At 38.3% G+C, this 21,856-nt stretch overlaps 1 protein-coding gene across 2 annotated transcripts; it reads right to left on the bottom strand.

Moving 5' to 3' along the window:
* Window positions 1-1,028: 1,028 nt before the first annotated feature.
* On the bottom strand, window positions 1,029-20,024 carry ghrhrl (growth hormone releasing hormone receptor, like). 2 transcript variants are annotated; one of them, XM_031736616.2, is made up of 13 exons: window positions 19,891-20,024; window positions 12,939-13,044; window positions 12,301-12,408; window positions 10,579-10,670; window positions 9,629-9,732; window positions 8,463-8,595; window positions 8,130-8,283; window positions 6,829-6,889; window positions 6,448-6,517; window positions 6,015-6,106; window positions 5,137-5,266; window positions 4,795-4,836; window positions 1,029-2,421 (listed from the first exon to the last, which is right to left on the bottom strand). In XM_031736616.2, the coding sequence occupies exons 1-13, from the start codon at window positions 19,936-19,938 to the stop codon at window positions 2,320-2,322; spliced, it is 1,242 nt and encodes a 413-aa protein (XP_031592476.1). In that variant the 5' UTR covers window positions 19,939-20,024; the 3' UTR covers window positions 1,029-2,319. The 2 variants fall into 2 exon arrangements, with proteins under 2 accessions (XP_031592476.1, XP_039462360.1); XM_039606426.1 differs by lacking the exon at window positions 12,301-12,408.
* Window positions 20,025-21,856: the final 1,832 nt, after the last annotated feature.

The raw sequence follows: 21,856 nt of genomic DNA, 5'->3' as shown, positions 1-21,856 counted from the left end.
AAAAAATTATTTTTACAGAGCTCATCTTGTAGCTCACATCAGACCTACTACTTCAATCTCTCTGCTGTGAGTGAATAAATGGCAGGCACGCATGATAAAGAAAGCCTTTATGTTTCTGCTTCAGTAGCCACTTTAATAAAGGGTGAATCTAACTTCTCACAGAAATCGTCTCCTAGTTTCTTACTTTGTTCGTTCTTGGTGTTACTTTAAAGTAATATTTTAACTTTTTTTTTAAAAATAGAAAACTGTTGAGTTTTCTATCAAAAGAAATATCTATATATCGATAATTGGCGATAACTTATCTGGACCACCCCTCATACACCTCCCTTCTGGTTCCTTTTTCCGTTCATTCACCTTTCATTAGCCCATAGGGATCTGCCCAGTCAAGTCTTCTCTGAAGCCATTACTACACTGCAGCCTCAATTCACAATACATTATCTACAGGAAATGCTGCCAAGTGAGGATGTAGTCCCAGCTAGTGAAATTACATTTTTCTATTGTGAGTTAACCGGAGGAAGTCTAGTCCTCTTCTGCTGGCTAGTGAGCAGCTCTAATGGATGTTGCTCAAGGATGCCGTAACTGTATTTGGATCAAAGTACATTATCTGGGGTCCTCTGCACCCATTCCCACTGCGTAGAAAGGACAGCATCTTTTGTATGTAGTTGAAATAATGGAAACCATCAAAGCAAACACAATGCAGCCTGTGATAATGTGAAGCCTCTAATGGGTCATGATTATTTGAATTGTTTCTCCCAACTGGAAACCATCAGAATTTTTCTAATGGTTTCTGTTGATTGACTTCTCCACCCGCATGTGAACTGAGCACATACTCCTACACATTTTAATGGTTATACTATAGTAAAGGTGAGGACATAACATACAAGCTACACTGCAAACCAGATCTAAAATGTGTATTTAAGCAAGTGGATACCCCATCATCTTTGCAGTGGCGCAAAAGTGTTAAAACATTTTGTAGCTGGCAGCAGATGTTTTCTGTCATTATGAAAGAAATTGCAGAGTCATAATTACACAGAGTAAAGGTGTTTATGCTGTAACTTACAGAAGCTGGACATGGCACAAGGCTTTAAAAGATCACAGAAAGAGGCTCAGTTGAAACAGTAAGTAAGAGAAGCGTAAGAGGTGGTGATAAAGGAACAGTCTCACAGTTTATACATTCACTTCAAGGATAAGAGCTAATTTACATAAAATAAAATGTACACATTACAGGCCTGAAAAGTAGTGGTAATTATTATGTTTTTATCTTACATTTGATCTTTTTTTTCACTAAACAAGATGCAAAAAGCATATTTATTTGTGCAGTATTATTATTATTGTTTTACCATGTAGGTGAAAGCACTCGACAATACATTAGCATGTAAAGTTAAATATTTTATTAAAAAAGGCTTTTTTCACATTTTTGTGCTGAATAGCAGATGGCAGTGGAGATGCAGATCATTTGTTCACTTTGGTTGACTAAACAACTTGACAGAACACAACATGCTGCATTAGCTTTAACCTTCAAAGTCTGCAGAGTAGTGCATTTCAACGATGTGCCATTTAAGGTTGAGTGTGCAGGTTTTCATTCTTCAATAAAAACAGGCCGAGTGAATACATGAAAGAAAGAGGCAAAAAACCAAAAAAATCATCAAAATTTGTACAATACCTCTCGCCCATGTGCCGAATAATATTTAAATACCAATGAACAATAAGAAAGCAATCACGAATAAAACATTTGAATTGTCATTTGAGTGATGAAAGAGGTGAGTCATGTGTGCGTCACATGTAGTGTCCTGCAGGCTATCAGATTTCAATATACTTGGTCTGCTTTAAGCATCTAAAATGCAAATGCTAATGATAATATGTAGTTTCCTGGTTAAAAAAAACAACAACAACATCTAATGACTTGCTAATTGATGGTTACATAATTGATGGGCTATGCAAAATTATTATTCTTTAATTTGACCTTTGATGCCTCCAGGGATGTTTCAAATTCTAATTCAGTTGTCATAGTGCCCTTTGGGAAATGCAGATGGAAACTGACAGAGGCTCGCTCGTAGGATGTGTAAAATGTCAAGGGATTTCAGAATTATTCTCCTTTTGATAGTTCGCCCCAGTTCATTCAGTCTGACTGAAGGAGAACAGTCAGTGAATCAGTTTGAAATGACTTCCAGGCTCCGGCTTCACTGATGCATGTTCGACAACCTCTGTTATTGTGTGTGCTACGTACAGCTCGTTAGAAATTATGATGTGCACAGAAGCAATTCTCTGCAAATATTCAGCAAAGGTCCAGCAGGAAGGAGCAAAAAGCATCTCGGGCTTCTAGAAAGGCGTGTCCATCTGACTGCCTTTCGGTGCGGGAGACACTACCCCGTAACTCCTTTCCTGCCACCTCAACCACTGCATGTGGACCTCTTTCTGGACCTATCAAGCAAACACATAGACATAAATATCAGTTTAAATCAGTGTTTAGGTTGTATCATTAAAACAACTGCAGTATATTATGGTAAGAGCAATAGCTTGACGTTTTGGGAAATTAATTTATTTGTTTTCATAGCCTTTTGATACATGTGCAGTGCTTAGACTACCACTCAATGTAAGGTTTATGCCAAAGCCGCCCAAAACTAATAGTAATGGTGATAACCAAAATCATCTTTTATGTTTCTGTAAAGGTTAATCACAAGTATCTGCAAGCTCTTTAAAATTCTTAATGTTTTTCATTGTAGGTTTATTGTAGTTAACCATGAATTTTCAAATTTACAACAAAAAAACAACAAAAAAAATAGTTGGAAAAAAGTAAAGCACACTTTTTTTTTTATTGAGAAGCAAAATTACAGTTATTTACTTGCATTCCTGATTGGGAAAATATGCTTTAGTGTTTGTGTTTGACTGGTCTCTCATAGAAGTCCATATTTGGGTATAAAAATGTGCATTCAATTTGTTATACATAACATAATGTCTTGTTTTATGCAGGTTTTTCACATATTTATAAAATATTTTCCTTTTTTTATGACAGTTGGTGTAATAAATTTGTTAAGCACTATATGGCAAACTGGCAACCCATAATCTGGTATTTTGACTTAGCCTCTTATTACAACAACCGTTTTGGGGTTGGCCGTGCCCATGACTATCCCAGCCAAGACAAAAGCTTAACTGACATCAGACAATGCCGATGGCTTGAATGCATTTTGGCAAAAGCAATCCCTCATTTAGTCTCCATCAAGCCTTTTACCTGCAAGCTTTGATGGCATGTGCACTACAAATGTAAATCATGTTCAGTGCCTACAGGTTCTGCATATTCATATAAAGATATCTGTTTATTCTGGTTAAATATATGTCTACAACCAGTAATCGCTGAGCCACAGTGACTAGGCACCAGCTAGCCTGGCAAACCCTGCCTACAGCATTTTTCATATCCCATTTGTTTAATGATTAACAAAAAAAACACAAGTCTGATGGCAGTTTGCATCATTATGGAGAGTTATATGCCAACCTACTGCTGGCAAGGAGAGGCAGGTAACCAAACTGCTTGGAGTAAAAATAATTATGGATTTTTCGCTTCTACACTTACATTTTTGCAGAACTAAACAAAGCTAAATGAAATAGAATATTAAACTACGTTTTGAAATTAGTGCAAAGATAAGCTAGGGTTGCAGTAGTTTTATATAACAGAGGTGCAACTTGTATCAATTTTCTTAGTAACCAATGAAGAAAAAAGTTGTAGAAGACAAACATCTATATTTAGCAAAATGTCAAACTATTTCTTTTATACTTTAAAAGTGGAACAAAAATCACCTCACTGTCAACAGATGAAAGCTAAACAGTGTTTTAAATATATATATATATTTCTTGCTGAGAATCAACACATTCATTCTGCGTATCAGTGAAACAATTAAAGCATAGGTAATCATACAAATAGTAAATTAAATGAAATAATTCACATGACCATTTGGTGACTTTAACGTGTTTCTCGTGTCTCTAAAGCACGTGAGTCATATAGTGTACACTGTCTGCTTCTGCCCCAGTCTGTTGGAGGCTGGCCTTACATTAATCTTGCCAGTTACATAAGCGTGCTGGGTCCTTTCCTTATGCAATGACGGGAAGAGAAGTGGAAAATATTTTTTGCATTTTTAGCACTGACAACTCTAAACCAGTTATCTCCTGCTGGAATACAGATTAGCCACAATATTAAAATGCTCACTGAAGCGCCTGGGGAGCAAAGCCTTGCCACACGGCAGCTACTTTAGCACAAACTGCTCAAAATCTTAATGATGGGTATGATAGAGGTCTAGTGGATACATGGCAGCTTGCTGAATATATGAGCCATGGCCTGCCAGATATATTGTGAGAAACAGACAAGTAATGTTCTGCTGGGAAACTACCCATGTTCCTTTGTCATGCATGACATACCTAAATATTGTGGCAGACCATCTGTCACACTTCTCCATGGCAGCACTATTCCCTGATGGCATTGGGCTCTTTCAGCCAGTGAAAATGCAAAAAACTGTTCAGGAATCGTTTCAGGAACATGAGAGAGTTCAAGGTGCCGACTTGGCCTCCAAAATTTCCTCATCTCAATATAACTGAGCCTCTTTGAGGTTGCGCTAAGTATGACCCATGCTTCTAGTATAATAATAATACTACTATGCTTCTAAGACACCATGGGACCTATACAGTTTTGGGCATTGTGGCTGATGTGTATGAGTCTCATGTGAAGGCTAATTGTGCACCACAGTGTGTGTAAATTGTGTGTGCAATTTTCTGAACACTTTAGAGTAGTGTGGTTTGTGTACTGACCTCTTGATTTAGAAAGCAATAAAGAATTGCTACAAGAAGCCCCTGTGAAAGAGATGGGTTTAATCATTAATATTTATGATAATAATAAATGACACTTTCATTAATAAATGGAATATGCTGCCTAAAAGCACAGAAAGTGAAGCAGATCTAATAACCAAACTGACTTTCAATTCTAGGCTTGTAACACGAAGATCTAATCTCGTCGAGATGCTGTCTCACACCCATAATGTTCAAACAGCGGAAGCCAAGTTAACATGAAGGATTATCAGAGGATGCTGAAGAGACTATGGTACAGCATGTACAGTATGGTGCCATTAGTGTTGATGCAAACCATGTGTGTACCTGGAAGGACCCCATGCAGAGCTCGATACAAAGGCGCAGGTTAACATTGAAGTAGTCGGGCAGAAAATTGAAGAACATGTAGTGAGTTCCAAACAAAGGGATGAGGAGGAGGGTGGATTTAGTCAGGCGCCTGTTGCACAAAAGCAAAGGAAAAAGATGCAGGAGGTGAGTGAAGCTATCCGAGCGAGTCTGCTTGCACGTACCTCATTTGAATGCTGCACCTGATATCATCATGCATGCAGACACAGTAATGATCAGATGCCAATCAAGATGATCTTCGTCTTTGTGTGTGTCATTCTGTATGCAGCCTCTCTTTACGAGAGGAAAGGTAAGCAGCGGGGGCATGATTTCAAATAGGGCTATTAAAATGTAGCTGCAGAGATAATGTCTTTATGTGTCGGGGAACATGTGAACTTAACTGGTGCAATTAAGTCAAGCATCATTTAACTTACTGTACCTATGGTATTTTTTTTATGAGATCCGGATTTACGTGATGTGCCTGAACATTTTCAGTCAATTAGTGAGTCTATTTCAATTAGAAATTCTAATGAGCCTCTTGGTAAGCGGAACTGCAGACGTGGCCAGACTGAATTACTGAATTATTCATGGCCTACAATAGTTTTTTTTTTTTTTGGCACAACTTGCAATGTTCTCAGCATCAAAGAGTAACTATCAGAGTAAAAAAGTACCAGTGAGCGAAGAAAAGTATTTCAAAATGTCTGAAAAAGTTTAACAGTTGAAGATAAACACGTCTTGTATCAGAAACGAGATGAATTTGATCTCACTTCTCCAATAATGCAATAATGACTAAAATATGAGATTCTGTGTCATGGCTGAGCTCCCTTTGTCTACAACTGTGTCTGCACCTAAAGGCTTACCTGTACTGAGAGGAGTTATTGAACTGGATCAGACGTGGATTGAGCTTTTGTATTAGAATTCTGATGATATTCATGAAGAGCATAAAATTGACCTGTTGAAAGATAAAGCAAGAATGCAAAATCAAGAACAATAATAATAATAATACAAATAAAAAAAAACTGTGACCAGTATTACACCAAATGCTGCTTTCAGCAACATGATTATTGAATGTCATGGCAACAATATGGGCAGCCAAGCGTATAATTAACTTAGACTGGTGTGGTGCCAATTTTTGCACTCTACTCTGATGGCACAAAAGAAGTTCATCCCAGTCCTTTCTCAGAGGCTGTCTCTAAAAACAAGGTAAACAAATCATCTACGTAATAATCTCTAATCAGTGCGTAATTAAAAATTCATCATTATTGTTTGTTTCAGAAGAATGGGGGCATTTACCGCTATAGAGACAACAATCGGCCCCTTGATGATCCACCAATAGGGTGAGTCCTCATTGATGTCCCAACATCTGTGCAAGAAATGTGCACTTTAGAAGATTTCTTCAAGCATCGCATGCAGTAAATTTAATCGACATCCTAAAAATAACACCCCGACAATTACTGCTGAGTACAAAGTGAGTGCAAATTATCCATGTAAATGCACTTACAATGTTATGTACAGCAGACTCACGTTCACATTCCCCTCTAATGTGTTTATATATATCATTTTCATTAATTTAGCACAATTGAGCATTTCACCTTAGTTCCTATTGCTGCTTGAAGTGTACATGTAATAATAATGATTGAGGCTATAGAAGCTGTAATTCAAGTTTATACAAACTCTGTGTCCTCAAAATACACCCTGGATCCAATCCACAGGACTATGAAGAGCACCGGCACACCTGTTGCAGAAATCAAAACTAGTGTCAGTGAGATGTAATCATTACACACAAAAATGGCTGAATCAGAGTTAGGAAGCTACCAGTGTGTGAACTGACTGGACGAGTATCAATTTTTCTAATATCTGCACCATGCAGAAGGAATAAAATGTAAATGAATTATTTTAAACGCTTTGTGCACATCAGTGTACATCTTACAGTAAGTACAATGAACCCACAAAATTCTATCCAAGATCTCATAGTGTGAGAGGCAGGTACATTCAATCTATATATTCAATCAATATAAACTTTAATATAGTTCAATGCTGCAGATGCCACTGAACCAGGAAACTTTTTAGCTGTTATAATAATATGCACATGTTGGCTGATGTTACCGTTTCTGGTTCTTTTTGACCTTGAAAGCTGCTGTGAAACTTTTATTAGCAGGCTGGAAAATGGCTTCAAATTACTTCTTTGATTCTGAGGATGACACATCTTCATGTGTGCTTGTGTTACACAGTCTGACCAAAGCTCACTGCTTTTTTTTCACAGATTATTATCTTGGCTCTATCCAAAAAAAGGAAAAAAACAACTAATCAGCACTTTAGGTGTGATCCAAATAAAACCTTATGGGAAAGTAAAAGGTAAAAATGTTATTTTGGTATTTGGTATGCTATATTTACAGACACTTGAATGTTAACTGATACATTCAAACATTCTGCACGAGGCAGAAGTTTTCCAAAATGAAAGAAATGCTCCAAACTACATACAAGTTTGATGGAGTTAAAAATTGAAAATCCCCACTGCCAGTATTTGTTCACTCCAAAAGAATAACAAAAAACAGGGATTCGTATTCGTGTATTTTCTTCGATTAAAAACACGCATACAACAGTACAAACAGGTGGAGTAATTTACTGAAACATGTGCAAACACAAAATCTGAGTTTGTAGGAGTTTGTACGACTCTAACAAGCTCCAAAGTTAATATTTGGTATCTTTAAGCCTTTCGAAGACTTATTGCTCAAGACTTTTGCACAGTATTGTAAAACTTTTTTAACCTGACTCTTTCTCTAAAGTGTATTACAGTATCTCTAAAAAAAAAAGATGAGTTATAAAACTGTAATTTATGGAAAATTATAATGTTATCATACATGTGTTATCACGATAGTTAAATATGAGATATTGCAAAGTAGGGCCATGTTCTTTAATATGGTAGGCAGCTCAACGTAGCAAATGTTGGGGAAACTGTATGTCAAGGTCCTCACCCCATCCCAGCAAGCTGAAGCCCCACAGGCATCGGCGGCTATGATAGAAAGAAGAGAGCAGCAGGGAATTGAGGTAAAATGCCTCCACCAGGAGCCAAAAAAAGTTTGCCATTACACAGTAGTGACAGAAGACCACAGAGGCTTTACAGGCAAACTGACCAGAAAGAACAAGAAGAGGGGAAAGGACAGAGAGCAAAGTGTAAGAAGGAATTATTAGGGTAAGTCGTGCATAAGCAATATGTGATTATGCATAAATATGAGATCAGGGAAATGTGCCCAGAGGAATTTCTTAATACAAACAAGAAGCACTTGTCCCGAGCATCATTATCTTACTGTGGAAAGGGTGCAGTGGTTGGTGTCGTCGCTTGAGAACAGAGTAGCATCCTTTATAAACACCGCCACAGCTTTCAGGATGAAAGTAAGAAAGAGCTGGATGTGAATAAAGTTCCTGGCACAACGCAGTTTCCTGTAAAAGAGCAGGAATACATTTATAACAAATACGAGATTTTGCGTTGTACTGTATCATAAGATAAGATAAGATAAGATAAGATAATTCTTTATTGTCATTGCACAGTCATACATAGTACAGTAGTACAATGAAATTGGAAAAACTGTCCTACGTCGGCACTACGTAATGTTACATGATGTAACATGATGTTTTTGCAAATGCAAAAACATCACATTTCTACAACTGTGCAAACTGGCACGGTCTGTGGTTTTAGTTCAGTTTTGATCAGTGAACAAACAAAAATGTGAGTGGCAGAGAAAAAAAATAAAAAAGAGAGAGATGTAACTGATGCCAGTGATCTTGTTCATGAAGCGATTTACTGGCAATCAGATTAGATTCATAAACAATCAGCTGGAAAGAGGAAAAAACAAACTGTAATCCACAGAACTGGTGCATAAGTTTTCAAAACGCTGTCTTGGCATTTGGTTACAGACTTGGTAAGGAGACTAAGGGACCTGTCAGGCCCACAACTGGTAACTAATCAGTAAAACACATAGGTGTTGGTCGGTGGGCTTATTTAAATGTGGAAAGAGCCAGGAAGGTTATTTCATCTGTTTCCAGTTTTCATGCAACACAAGCCTTTTATGGCACCACATGTACTGTACAGACATCACAGTGTTATCAGCTGTGTAATCTAAATCCTACAAAGAGTGTAAATTTCCCAACTCCCTTATCTCTTACACATTCCATCTGATCTAATTCCAAATGGGGACACAAAGACGTGGCAGAGTTGCAAAACTGCCATGTGCTGTGTGAGTATCGATGAGTATCAGGCACTGTTAAACGTTTTTCATAAACCCAGACTTGAAGAGAGCGCCTTGAACTCGTCAGCAATCCCACTTTATTGTTCTGTGAACCCCCACCCCCGAGTTGCATCCTTTGTAAAGCAGTTCATCTGAATTTCGTGCTGTTATTTCCATTGCTTATGTCACCCAAAATGTGCTTTTTACTGACAAAAAGCAAAATAAAAATTGGTATTTTCGGTTTATACCTGAAGAGTAGCAGGATCAACACAGCAACAGCCAACACCACTAGAGAGATGCTGTAGCCAATGGTGTATATGAGCTTCACTGAGGCAAAGTAAGACTCCTCTGTCTGGAAGCAGGATGAAAATGAAGATTTTGAATGAAAGGACATTATACTCAAATATCAAAGCTTTTCAAAATGATGTCAGGCATCAGAATGAATGTAATGTCTTAAAATGAGTCCAAATTACAGGCAAGATTGAGACTAAACTGCACTGAGGAGATGACTGTGGAATAACTGCAAGAAAGCTTTCCATATTTTGTGTCTTAGCCTAATGGCAGAAAGAGAGTGGGCTAAGCACATAGCTAAATCTACTAACTATGAAAAAAGCTACTTAATTACAATAAACTGTCACATTTTAATTACTAATGTTCTACTTCAGTCCTTTGGAACATTTAAGAAGTCTTTTTTTTTAATAATAATAATGAAAAAGATGCTCTTTTTAGCATCAAATATGGAATCTTTCCAAAAGAAAAGAATTCATGCTCTCTTTGTGACTCCAGATAATGTGAGCTATTATGCAACGGGTTAAATTAGATCCACTTATTCTGCAAAAGTGTTTATATTTGTATGATTTTTCATCTCTTGACAGACAGCCAACTATGTGTTAGCTGTACTTGAATTTCCAAAGAAGTGAAAATAGGAATATGCACAGCAGTTCAACTACAGTCCCAAATGTGTCCTGAAACATGGAATATGCTAATAATTTTGTTAGTTTCGTGTGTTTATTTCCACAATTGGAACAGGTGTGTTTCTGTCCTTCTGTTTTGTTTCCCCTTTATTGCTGTTGGTTGCCTCTTTGTTCCTGGTGCTTCTCCTCCTGTTTCTAATTTTCTGCCTGACCTCTGTGCTCCCAATCTAGTCTCACATTCCTCAGTCTGACATCCCTAGCTGCCTCGCCTCAGCAACTCTCACCTCGGGAATGTCATCATCCACATTACAGGCAACATGGTATGGTGGGAACGGCCTCGACCAACCTCCAGTTGTACAGTTTCGGCTCACTGACCCTAAAGACGAAAGATGTGAGATCAAGAGTCAGTTATGCAATGCTGAGACTGACTTTAGTAATAATCAGGGTTACATATTTATGCGTGATATTTTGATGCAGACTGAAATGTCAGAAAAAGTTCTCGTGGATTGTCATAAAATTTCTTACTTTAGTGCTGACCCCCCTGACTCATCATCTAGACTTCATCTGCAAAACTGACATTCTCAACTGTAGCTTGTGTGTAGTGGTAATCAGCAGCATGACAGTTCTGACAACCAACACCAAAACTGCAATACAAACATCTGCATTATTGTATCCCAGTGTCATTTGACCATATCCTGATACGTGCGTAGTTCTGTTGAAGCCTAGTTAAAGCATGCTAATCTGGTGAAATCAGTCAAATTTAAAAAGCATTCAAGAAATCAGTGAGCTGAAAATAAGTTTAATAGTGGTAAAAAATTCCCCATCTTTTGCTATTAATCCCCTTTAAAGAAAACTAGTACATCAACGACATAGTGGCTCATCCAGCTAATGATGATCACAGTTCACATGTTATTGTACAGTGTGAAGAACAGAACGAAACTGATATGTTTTCATTTGATGACATTTTCAAAATAAAGTAACATCAATTCCTTGAGTATTTGCTAGTGTTAAACATATTATTAAAAAATGTCATTTTCTGGGGGGGATGTATCAAATGTGTTCAAATTTCATGCAGAATGATCAAAATTCATTCACCATGACTGGCGCCACAGACGCCTGCTTTAATGGAAACAAAACAGTTTCACAGTTTAGCACCAGCAGCGTCTGTAGTTGGGACTGACCACATACATGCTCGATCCTACTGAATCCGTAGGAGGAGTTTGTTTGTTTGGGTTAGAGCATCGCTACAGGAGAATTTTTTGAGGGTCTTGGGGTGCTAAACATGTAATAAATTTCATACCTGAATGTAAAAGAGCAGTGGACCTCCTCTTTAAAATATATATATAGATGTTTTAACCAGTATGTAAATGTTTCTTTTTTCCACAGACGTGTTTTTAGGCATGTTTAGATCTTCAACTAAGCAATTCATTTTTCGTAAATAGTAATAACAAACAGATCAGACACAATGGGGCTTTCACACTGTGACTGCTCCTAATAAATCAAATTTCAGATATTGCTACTGCATGTCTGAAAATGCTGATGTTTTCAATCCTTTTAAACCTCATGTCTGTCATTGTGTTAATCTTTTTCAGTTGTTAGATTTTGCTCGCAAGTTAAAGTCCTGCTCACCGACTTGACATAAAGTTAATATGGCGCTTGAATTTTGCCCAGGGCATCAATGTACTTAAGTATGGCTTCACTGAGCTGCTGCCTCTTAGTGGTGGTCAGAGTCTGTTGAGTATGTACATCTTGTTTGCTCATTTTGGGTTTGACTATCTGTGCACACTTTCAAACTTGCTTATTTATCTGGTAGTGAAAATTTAATTGGATTGCATTCTCCTGTGACAACACAAACTCATAGCCTGCCCAAAAGATCAATTTAATCACCGAATGAAAAAAACACCCCTTTATGAAGACATCAGCATTATAAAAACACCCTTTGACGTCAGAGGATTAATAATTTAGCTTAATAATAGCCCATTTCCACCATGTGATCTGGCAGTCACCTGTGCTATTTCTGAAGAGGGAGAAGACTGCAGGACAAGCTCTGTGCACAGTTTCCCCAACAACTGCATGAGGCCAGCAGGTGACCGCATCCCAGAAGGGCCAACAACCTTTTCGACAAAGGTTTAGGAGGAGAAAGAAGGTGAGTATCAGAGTGCTGAATCAGAAGGAAAGAGAGTGAGATTCCATAAATCATATCTTAAACACACAGTTAAAAATATATAGATAGAGTGTACAAGTGGTGTATATCATGAGCTTGCTTCCAACTGCAATCTTCAACGGCCTGGCGCCCACCTCCTTGTACATTTCATAAGAACCAAACGAAGTACTGTAGCTCCCCAAGCAAGAGCCTTATCTTGTGATAGATTACATACATAAATCCTTATGTTGCTATCCTTATTGGTCTCATTTACTGATGCATCAAAGTGATATATCACCTAGTTTGTTTTCATTCTGCAGTTAGAACGCCATCAAGAATATTTCCCGATAATGGATGGTTTTCTGTGAAGCTCAGCTCAGACCCCTGCACTTAATGTGAGCATTACTATATTTCATAACACAGCTGCAACCACCCATGAATTCATATGAGCAGTTGCAATGATGAGAACAGGATGGTTTGATTTCAAAAAGGAAAACACACCTTCTGTGCTTCTGTTCTCCTGTTCTGCAATGTACTGAAGGCAGTGACGCTCCTCTTTCTCCAGCTGAAAAATGTATTCACATTCAGGATGCAGACTTGATAACGCCTAGAGGTACGAAACAAGGCAAGGGGAGAAATGTTTAGTACACTGAGAGGTATAAGCTGTGCTAACTTAGTGTCTCATTACATGAAAAAGGCTCTCCGTGTATGTGAAAAAAATTACGTCTTCTTTTAAAAGAGCGGTGACTCATTTTACTTTCTAGCTAAAAAAAACATACTTATTTCCATTGATGGCATTTACCAAAAACATCTTTTAATACATCACACAGAAGAAGTTTGAAAATGAGCAACTATGGCCTCCATCCATGCTCCGACTCAGACATTTTTCTTTTTATATGTGTCCTAATTTTTCACTGTGATTCTTTTTGGAGCCCAACAAATAAGGAAATGTCTTTTCTCGGGGGGTAAAGCGTTGATGTAAGGTAAATGTTGGAGGGTAGAGAGTGCAGGGAAGAAAGCAACAGAGTGCCATGAAACTGTAAACTTAAAGTGTATATATTTGTGTGTATTGCTGCAATCTGTTGCACTAAAAGATATTTTTATAAAAATACATTGTTGTTGTTGTTGTTTTTTTTATTTTTTAAAAAGGTCAATGCGCTCTCATGCCAGCACATCAAATAATATCCTTTCGTCAGATGCTGTCTGGGTCCAGCTGAGTCCTGCAAAGGTCAGCTTAAGAGGTAAGTCACTGTTTATCCATCAGGGGATTGTGGTTCCCATGCTAGTTTGGTTACATTTTGCTTTATAGCAGTACTCTTTAAAATCAGTAACCCTGCACATTGGGAGCCATAACCCAGTAAGTCAGGACAAAGACTCCAAAGAACAAATGCAACATGCGACCTCCTTGGAATGAGAATGCACTACATATACAATAAACCATTCTCTGTGATATGGGTAACATACAGGTAAATGCAGAAGAAAAGGGTTAGATAGGCAATACTGGGTGAAAAACATCTACTATTATTTTATAGTCTAACATCAGACCCTCCAGTTAGATTACATAAAAAACATTAATGTTGACCCTATCTTACAAAACAAGCACACGTAAATTTAACTGAACATTTTTTTAAATATTCTGCACAACAATTTCTCTCTCTGCAGGAATGCAAATGGTCGGCAGTGACTGAGGTAGATTTGGGTGGGCTACAGTGACAACTATGGGTTAAATCAAAAAATCGATATATTTTATTATTTTATGCTGCCAGCAAACTTATGTGGTCTCAATCTAAAGGTCAGAGCAGCAGAGGGGGTCTTGTTGAGCCGTTACAAGATACTGCAACAGTGTGCTTCATATTATTGCTACCCACCTGTATACAGATAGCTCAATATGGTGCCTCACCATATGAAGGCAACAGAATCGCTTACTGTAAAAGCTTCACTGACATCAGTTACTACATTCATCAGTTTAATAATCCCTCTACTAATTCCAAAGCAATATGGTTATTTCCATTTAGAAATGGAAATTATCTGCAGCATCTGCCATAAAAGAAGAAAAACATTAAAGCAGAAATATCACAGATGGAAGAGATAATGAGTCAGTCCACCTCCTCCCCTTTTAATAAGCATAAGGTCACTGACCGTGTGGCGCTTGAAGACACTGTACGTGATGATGTCAACAGGAATAACACTGTGTGACTTACACGTGTGTGGTCAAGGTACCGCTCTTGTTTTGCTGACCTTAATCTTAACTTTATGAGGATGTGTTTTCCTTATGGGGATAAAAAGCAAGTCACCATAACATAATGTTCTCTGAATTAATAGATATACAACTCATGTGTGTGCGGATTATAGTAGTAGAACTATCTTTATGAGGGCTGGTTTGAGTCTTAGACCATCAGAGAGAGGGTATTTTGGCCTATCCTCGCTTTCTCACACCCGCGTTAAAGAACTGGTTGAAGATTAAGACTTGTTTTTAGTTTATTCTAGAATTAGTTTTATATTAGAGTTAGGATAGAGGATGGGAGCAGCACTTATTTGTGATAGTTAACTTCAAGATAAGGCACTAGGAAATGTATTGTGTCAATGAATGCACTCATAAAGATAATCAAACAAACGTGTGAATGTTTAAAACATGGCACAAGGACAAAACCAGAAAACAGAGGCAAATATATCATAACATCCCTCTAATTTTAACATTTTGAGGCTATCTTGCAATTTGCTTCCCAATGCTGAGTAGTTACAGGGCAGCTTTTTGAGCTGTTTCTTTACTTTTAATCCATTTAACCTCCACAGATTAAGACAGCAGGTCACACAGCCCTAAAACACAAAACATCTGTTACGGATACACACATATTGCTAAGACTTTTGTCCTTGTTTCAGCTCATTTCCATCTCAGTTTAAAAATCCTTGAGGGGAAAACAAGTGTCTTTCTGACAAGATGCTACCAAGCTCTTAATGAAACAAACCCTCAGAGGCTAAATTCCTGTGGGACGACAAAGACTTCCTGTGGAGAGCTCTGATTAGTCACCACCTTTCTGAGTGCCATCCAATAGGATGAACTGTTTGTGCGCCACAAGCATTTGCCTTTAAAAAGACGAGTTTCTCTGTAGGGGAAACAGCCTCATTTGAAAGGCCACCATGAGTGATTTCATGAAATTAAATGCGCATAGTCTTGCACAAATACAGTGTTTTTAATATCATAAACCTGTGCTTTGATTTGAATTCAGTGAAGTGTAAAATTATCGGGGGAAAAACACCGCAGTTTAATTCTACTGAAAAATATTGGTTGACTTTCAGGGTTGTTGCACCAATCCTGCTGAAAGATATGAAAATTGGTTTGGAAATGGAAAATAAAATGATGAATGTGTAGCAAAAAACCTGATGTTTTTTTTAAATCAAATATATACGTGTTATTCTAAAGTTGTCATTTAAAGAAATGGTGAAATGGTGCGGTTATGAATCTCCTGACTATCAAACACTAAATAAGTGTCAGTTTTACATGTTAGATAAGATATTTATGATCAGGTCTGCCTTTGAGATTCTTATCAAAAGCAAACAGAAACATTATAATTCATAAGGATTTATTTAGAAACAGATATCTAAACTTGGGGAATGAGACTGTTCATTTCTATTACTAATCTCAGCCATTTTCATCTCACTGTGAACAACACACACACACACACACACACACACACACACACACACACACACACACACACACACACACACACACACACACACACACAGCTAATGATAGTCTTACAAAAAAAGCCGGAGCTTATGTCTGTGGAAAATAACAGACCGCTTTATGTCAAAAACACCTACAGAATAAACACATACAGGAAACTCGCTGGAAATTAACACAATCTCACTGACAATTGTTGGACACAGAAAGTGTTTCCTCTTCATTTTCTTTAAGTAAGTGGAAACAAACATGCAAGCACTCAGTACTATCTCCCCTCCATCAATGATATGTGCAAATGTTGGAAACAACCAGAGCATGCATATCCCTGCCAGTCCTCTTTGTTCCTAATGCAATGCTAATAATATAATGAGAGGTGTTATGGTGAATTTTACCCAACAATTACTACTCTTCTTGTTCAAAGGCTGGCAGGGGATTTTTTTTTGTAAAAAGGCTTCCCTTGTCTTCTGCAGATATAATGAATGCAAACAGAAAGACTGTGCAGTGTGTTGCGCTTCAGTTTGTATAGCGCTAAATTGTTTCCTTCTGAACCAGGGGTAATTCGTTGTAAAATTTGTTCTAGGGCATTTATATTCATTGTTGAAAAATCATAAATATGACCAAATAGCTGTTTCTCATGCAAAAGGATGCTGTGATGACATTTATTCTATAGGAGTAGGGTGCAGGTTAGGGGAAGTAAGACCCGTTTTGAATGGCAGGGGGTGAGGAATACAGCAAGTCAAGGCTGGATGGTTACAGGCACCAAGGGTGCACGTCGTGCTCATGCATTTCAAGAGCATGATGGAGACAGTATGCTGCAGTTAAAAGGCAGAAACAGTGGGAGATTTAAAGATGGGTGGGTGGCTGCACAAGGTAAGTCTGAACAATATGAGCCTTGAAACTAAATGCAAAGGCAGTGGCCCATTTGCGTTGCCAGGTTAGCATGCTGCCTGCCATAAAAAATGTTCTCTGAGAGGTGAAGCCTATTATCCACTAACTACCCAAAAAGGGGCCATAGGAATGGGCTCACTTTGCAGATGCTGCCATCTATTTTCAAAAGCAAACGGGGTGCACTTTTATGCTGCTTTACGCAGTACTCAGGCACAGTGCAAAAACATAACATGGTCATTCGATCAGAAAGATAGAACAAACAAGGTCAGCCTCTAAAGTTCAGATTACGTCAACAGAAAGGAACAGTTTGACTTTTTTTCCCTTTTTGCTTTCTTACAGGTAAGATGGATACGAACGAAAGAGCTGGTGTAGTTTAGCATAACTGCATCAAGCAAAGTCTGTTCTAGATTTTCTCTTCTCTTTCATAGAATGTAAATCTACTCATTTAAGCAACACAGTGTACATGTAAGCAATCGATTTAATAGCAGAATAAACATGGTTTACCTCAGAAGGGATTCCATACATTTTTTATGTGTATATGTAACTATGCAGCCAAAACTAGATTTCCTTTCCACCCTTTTGTCTTTCTATTTGTTTTTCACTCACGTCCTGATTAAAGTGCAAATTTTCAATCATATCTGAGCTTTCAGCAGACTACAGACCTCCCTTACAGTACTGTAGCACCGGTCTTGTTTGTCGTGATTGTGTGCGTCTATGTGTGTGTGTGTAGTTCATTATGATTCTCAGCAGTCCTGAGTAGCGAAAGAGAATGAAGAGGCACACGGGGATGAGTGTTTGCTCTGTTCCCATTCTCTCTTTGCCACACTGATCATCGCACCACCCGTTTGTCTGCTTTTCATATTTCTAGTCCGTCATGGAAATTAGTGAGGTGGCCGTATAATAATATCCCCATAAAATCTGTTGGTTAGGAAAGAAAAAGTGTCGGCATATGAATGTGCACAGATGTGTGTATGGTTTGTTGCCTGTATTGCTCCTTCACAGTTGACCGGACAAAACAAATTGAGCACTAAACACAGAGTAAATAATTTATAGTAATACTGGCAAACAAAAGTCACTCAGTTATTTTGATCTCAATAGATAATTTTAGTGGTGACTATGATAAATCAGATAATATACTGTACTCCATCCCTTAAATACACCAGCAACACAATATATACATGTTTCCATCAATTACTGCCTGACTGTTTGTTATACCAAAAACGGTGCAATGGTACACTATTATTTTCATTATCATCATCAATCTATTTTTTTCTTTAATCAAATTAAGACTGAATTGTTTTATGCAGAATATATAGAATGTAAAGAAAGCTATATTGTTCAATATAGTTTGGAAAAGCTGAGCAACTCCAGAATATGGCATTTTGTGGCAGACCAAAGACAGAGAAAACTAAGAAAACTGGCAAATATACACATTTGGAAAAAGAAAAGGTTTAACTTTCTCGCCCATAAATACATGTACAACATCCACTCATATACAAAGACACACAGAAATCCTCCATCTTATCCATATTAAACCCATAATCGCACATAAGCACATATAAACTCACTGGCCACTTCAGTAGATACACCTTGCTAGTTCTGTGTTGAGGCAAAAATGTGTGATGTCATGACAGCATCGCACATATGCTGCAGATTTGTTAGCTGCACATCCACAATGACAATCTCCCATTCCACCATATCCCAAAGGTTCTCTACTGGATTGAGATCTGGTGACTGTGGAGACCATTTGAGTGCAATGAACTCACTGTATTGTTCAGGAGACCATTCTGAGTTGATACAGTGCTTTATCCTGCCGGAAGCAACAAGAAGGGGATGGACAAGGTCAGCAACAATACTCAGGTAGGCTATGTAGGGGCCCCAAGTGTGCCAAGAAAATACCCCTCACACCGTTACATCAGCACCATGAGCCTGTACTGTTTGATACAAGGCTGGATGCTCTAATGTTGTTTATGCCAAATACTGCCGCAGAAATCGAGAATCATCAGACCAGCAAATGTCGTCCGTTGTCCAATTTTAAAGAGGCTGTTGAATTGTAGCCTCAGTTTCCTCTTCTTCAACTGACCATTCTCCCCTGACCTTTGGCATTGACAAGAATCTTTCATCCAGGGAGCTGCTGCTCACTGGATATTTTCTCATTTTTGGACCATTTTCTGTAAACCCTAGAGACTGTTATGTGACAAAATACCAGCAGATCAGCAGCTTCTGACATACCCAGCCATCAGGCACCAACAACCCTGCTTCCTCAGACACTTAAATCACCTTTGCTCCTCATTCTAAAGCTGGGCTTTAACTTCAGCAGGTACATGTCTACATGCCTAAAGACATTGAATTGCTGCCATGCGATTGGCTGATTGGATATTTGCATCAGGCACCTAAAACTGTACCTGACTGTAATCCGTAATGCTCACTGTAATCTATAGTCTTATAGCAACAGCAGTACATTAACATTATGACATTATTTCAACTCCTTCAGTGTGTAGCTGAAACGCAGCATATCAGTGTGTGCATTCACGTCAAAAAATAAATACTTTAAACCTCTTTGAAGAACAAGTGTGTGGAAACAGACACAGAAGCTCAAAAAGGCGGATCGATTTGTTTCCCATGTGCTTATCTTTGCAGTCCAAATCATGCAGTCTACACAGTCAGAGAAAATCTTTAAAAACATGACCTGGAGCTGATGCGCTTCAGCTGTGTAATTACACAGCTGCTGCTTTGCTTCAGACACATTTATTTAATAATAGAATTATCTCTGGAAATTCGGCGACTGATAAGCTTTTCAGCTCATTATTACTTAAATAAAATAGTTCATCATGACTTTTCATTTTTTTTAAAAAATGCAGTCAAAGTAAAGACACTCACAGCTGGAGCCAAACACAGAGTGAGGAAAATCCCTCGGACACTGCACATCTCGTCCGCTCAGTAGGTTTCTCTCCACTGAGTCCAAACTGCTTTCCTGAGACACTCTCCAGCAGGAGGACGGGATGCTGCGCTCTTTCCAGGTGTAAATACTTTTATCAACATGGCAACAATATAAATGTAGGGGTTCCGGGATGCATTTTCACAACAAAAGCTTCGCCCCCTGGGCTTCTCTTATGTAATGCTTGTGGATAAACAACTTTTCACACATCGCCATGAAAACAACAACAACACCAATAACGCAGGAGTAGGGGAGATTGACCTGTATCAGGTACGTGTGGCGAATTTGGACCATATCGTTCTTGTCTTTTATTTTGAAAACAGCATCAGTTCCTAGCTTCAGCTGCAAGCTTTACAGCTCAGATGCCGTTAGAGCCGTGCTCCTCTGCCTTCCAGAGCCAGGCTGGGTCGCCAAATACGCATAAATATGTGCTTTGATAATATCACTTGCGTACTGTAGTTGGACAGTCTGTCTCATATCAAGCTGTCTTAAGGTTTTTTCTTTTGAGAGAGAAAAAAACTTAGTACAGCTTGAAGTAGTACAGTATGGAGGACCACAAGAGCCACGCGCATCGAAATAAAAATTTCTGTGCTTTAATAATGAATTGTAGAATAAATTCTGCAATTGTAAATTCATTTTTGAATTCCAATTTAATAAACTGCATTTCAAAATCCTTTTTCCACTTGCATTTCAAAAAACTTTTTCCAATTGCACTTTAATAAACTACATTTTAAAATCCTTTTTTCAGTTGCAATTTAATAAACTGCAGTTCAAAATCCTTTTTCCACTTGCAATTTAATAAACTGCAGTTCAAAATCCCTTTTCCACTTGCAATTTAATAAACTGCAGTTCAAAATCCCTTTTCCACCTGCAATTTAATAAACTGCAGGTCAAAATCCTTTTTCCACTTGCAATTTAATAAACTGCAGTTCAAAATCCTTTTTCCACTTGCAATTTAATAAACTGCAGGTCAAAATCCTTTTTTCCACTTGCAATTTAATAAACTGCAGTTCAAAATCCTTTTTCCACTTGCAATTTAATAAACTGCAGGTCAAAATCCTTTTTCCACCTGCAATTTAATAAACTGCAGTTGAAAATCCATTTCCCTTTCCTGTTCGCTCCTGGATTAGCTGCTGGATTAGCTCCTGGATTAGCTGCTGGATTAGCTCTTCGATTAACAACTTGCTGGAGGCTATTCAAATTAGCCACACCGTGGGATGTAAGGAGCTCTCTGATTGGTTGGTCAGACACAGGCTGTCTGCCAGCCTGGATTTTTCTAGCTCATAGTTTCGCCCTGCTACGGCGCGTGTGTGCTTGTACAAAGGCCGTTCAGCGTCGGGATTTACACTCGGCTCAACACAATGAAGGGACCCTGCAGCGAAACGGAGAGCCAACCTCTGACTGAGTGCCCGTCTACACAGTCTGACCACCTGTTGAAGGTAAGGTGCTAACGTGGCTAACGCTAGCATCACCGCACGTAGCCCCGTTATTTTAAGGTCATCTTAGCTAATGAAAGTTTTACGTCGCAGCTGTACGAGCTCGCTACGTGTTTTGTAAGCTGCTGTGCTCTTCACAAATAAAGCTGGAAGCAGCTCAGACTGTTAGAACCAGCACTGAGCCCTGTTACATTTATACAGTGTTAGAGCAATGGCTGCAACCTACAGCCTTTAAACTAGCGATTAAAATGCTGACAGTAAACTCGTCAGTCCAGATGTTACCACATTACTCTGTGGTACTTAGAGTTAAAACAACTGAGACAGGCTGATTAAAATAACAGCTGTCATTTCTCTCATTCCTTATATCAAGACTGGAGATCACACTACTGATTTCAGTTCATTTAATATGTGAGTGCACAGATTCATTCTCAACTGGACATAAATGATGATCAAAGGTTGTATATATGATGAA

This window comes from Oreochromis aureus, linkage group 23 (assembly GCF_013358895.1).
Source record: "Oreochromis aureus strain Israel breed Guangdong linkage group 23, ZZ_aureus, whole genome shotgun sequence".
NCBI lineage: Eukaryota > Metazoa > Chordata > Actinopteri > Cichliformes > Cichlidae > Oreochromis > Oreochromis aureus.
This window is presented reverse-complemented; position numbering and strand designations above follow the sequence as displayed.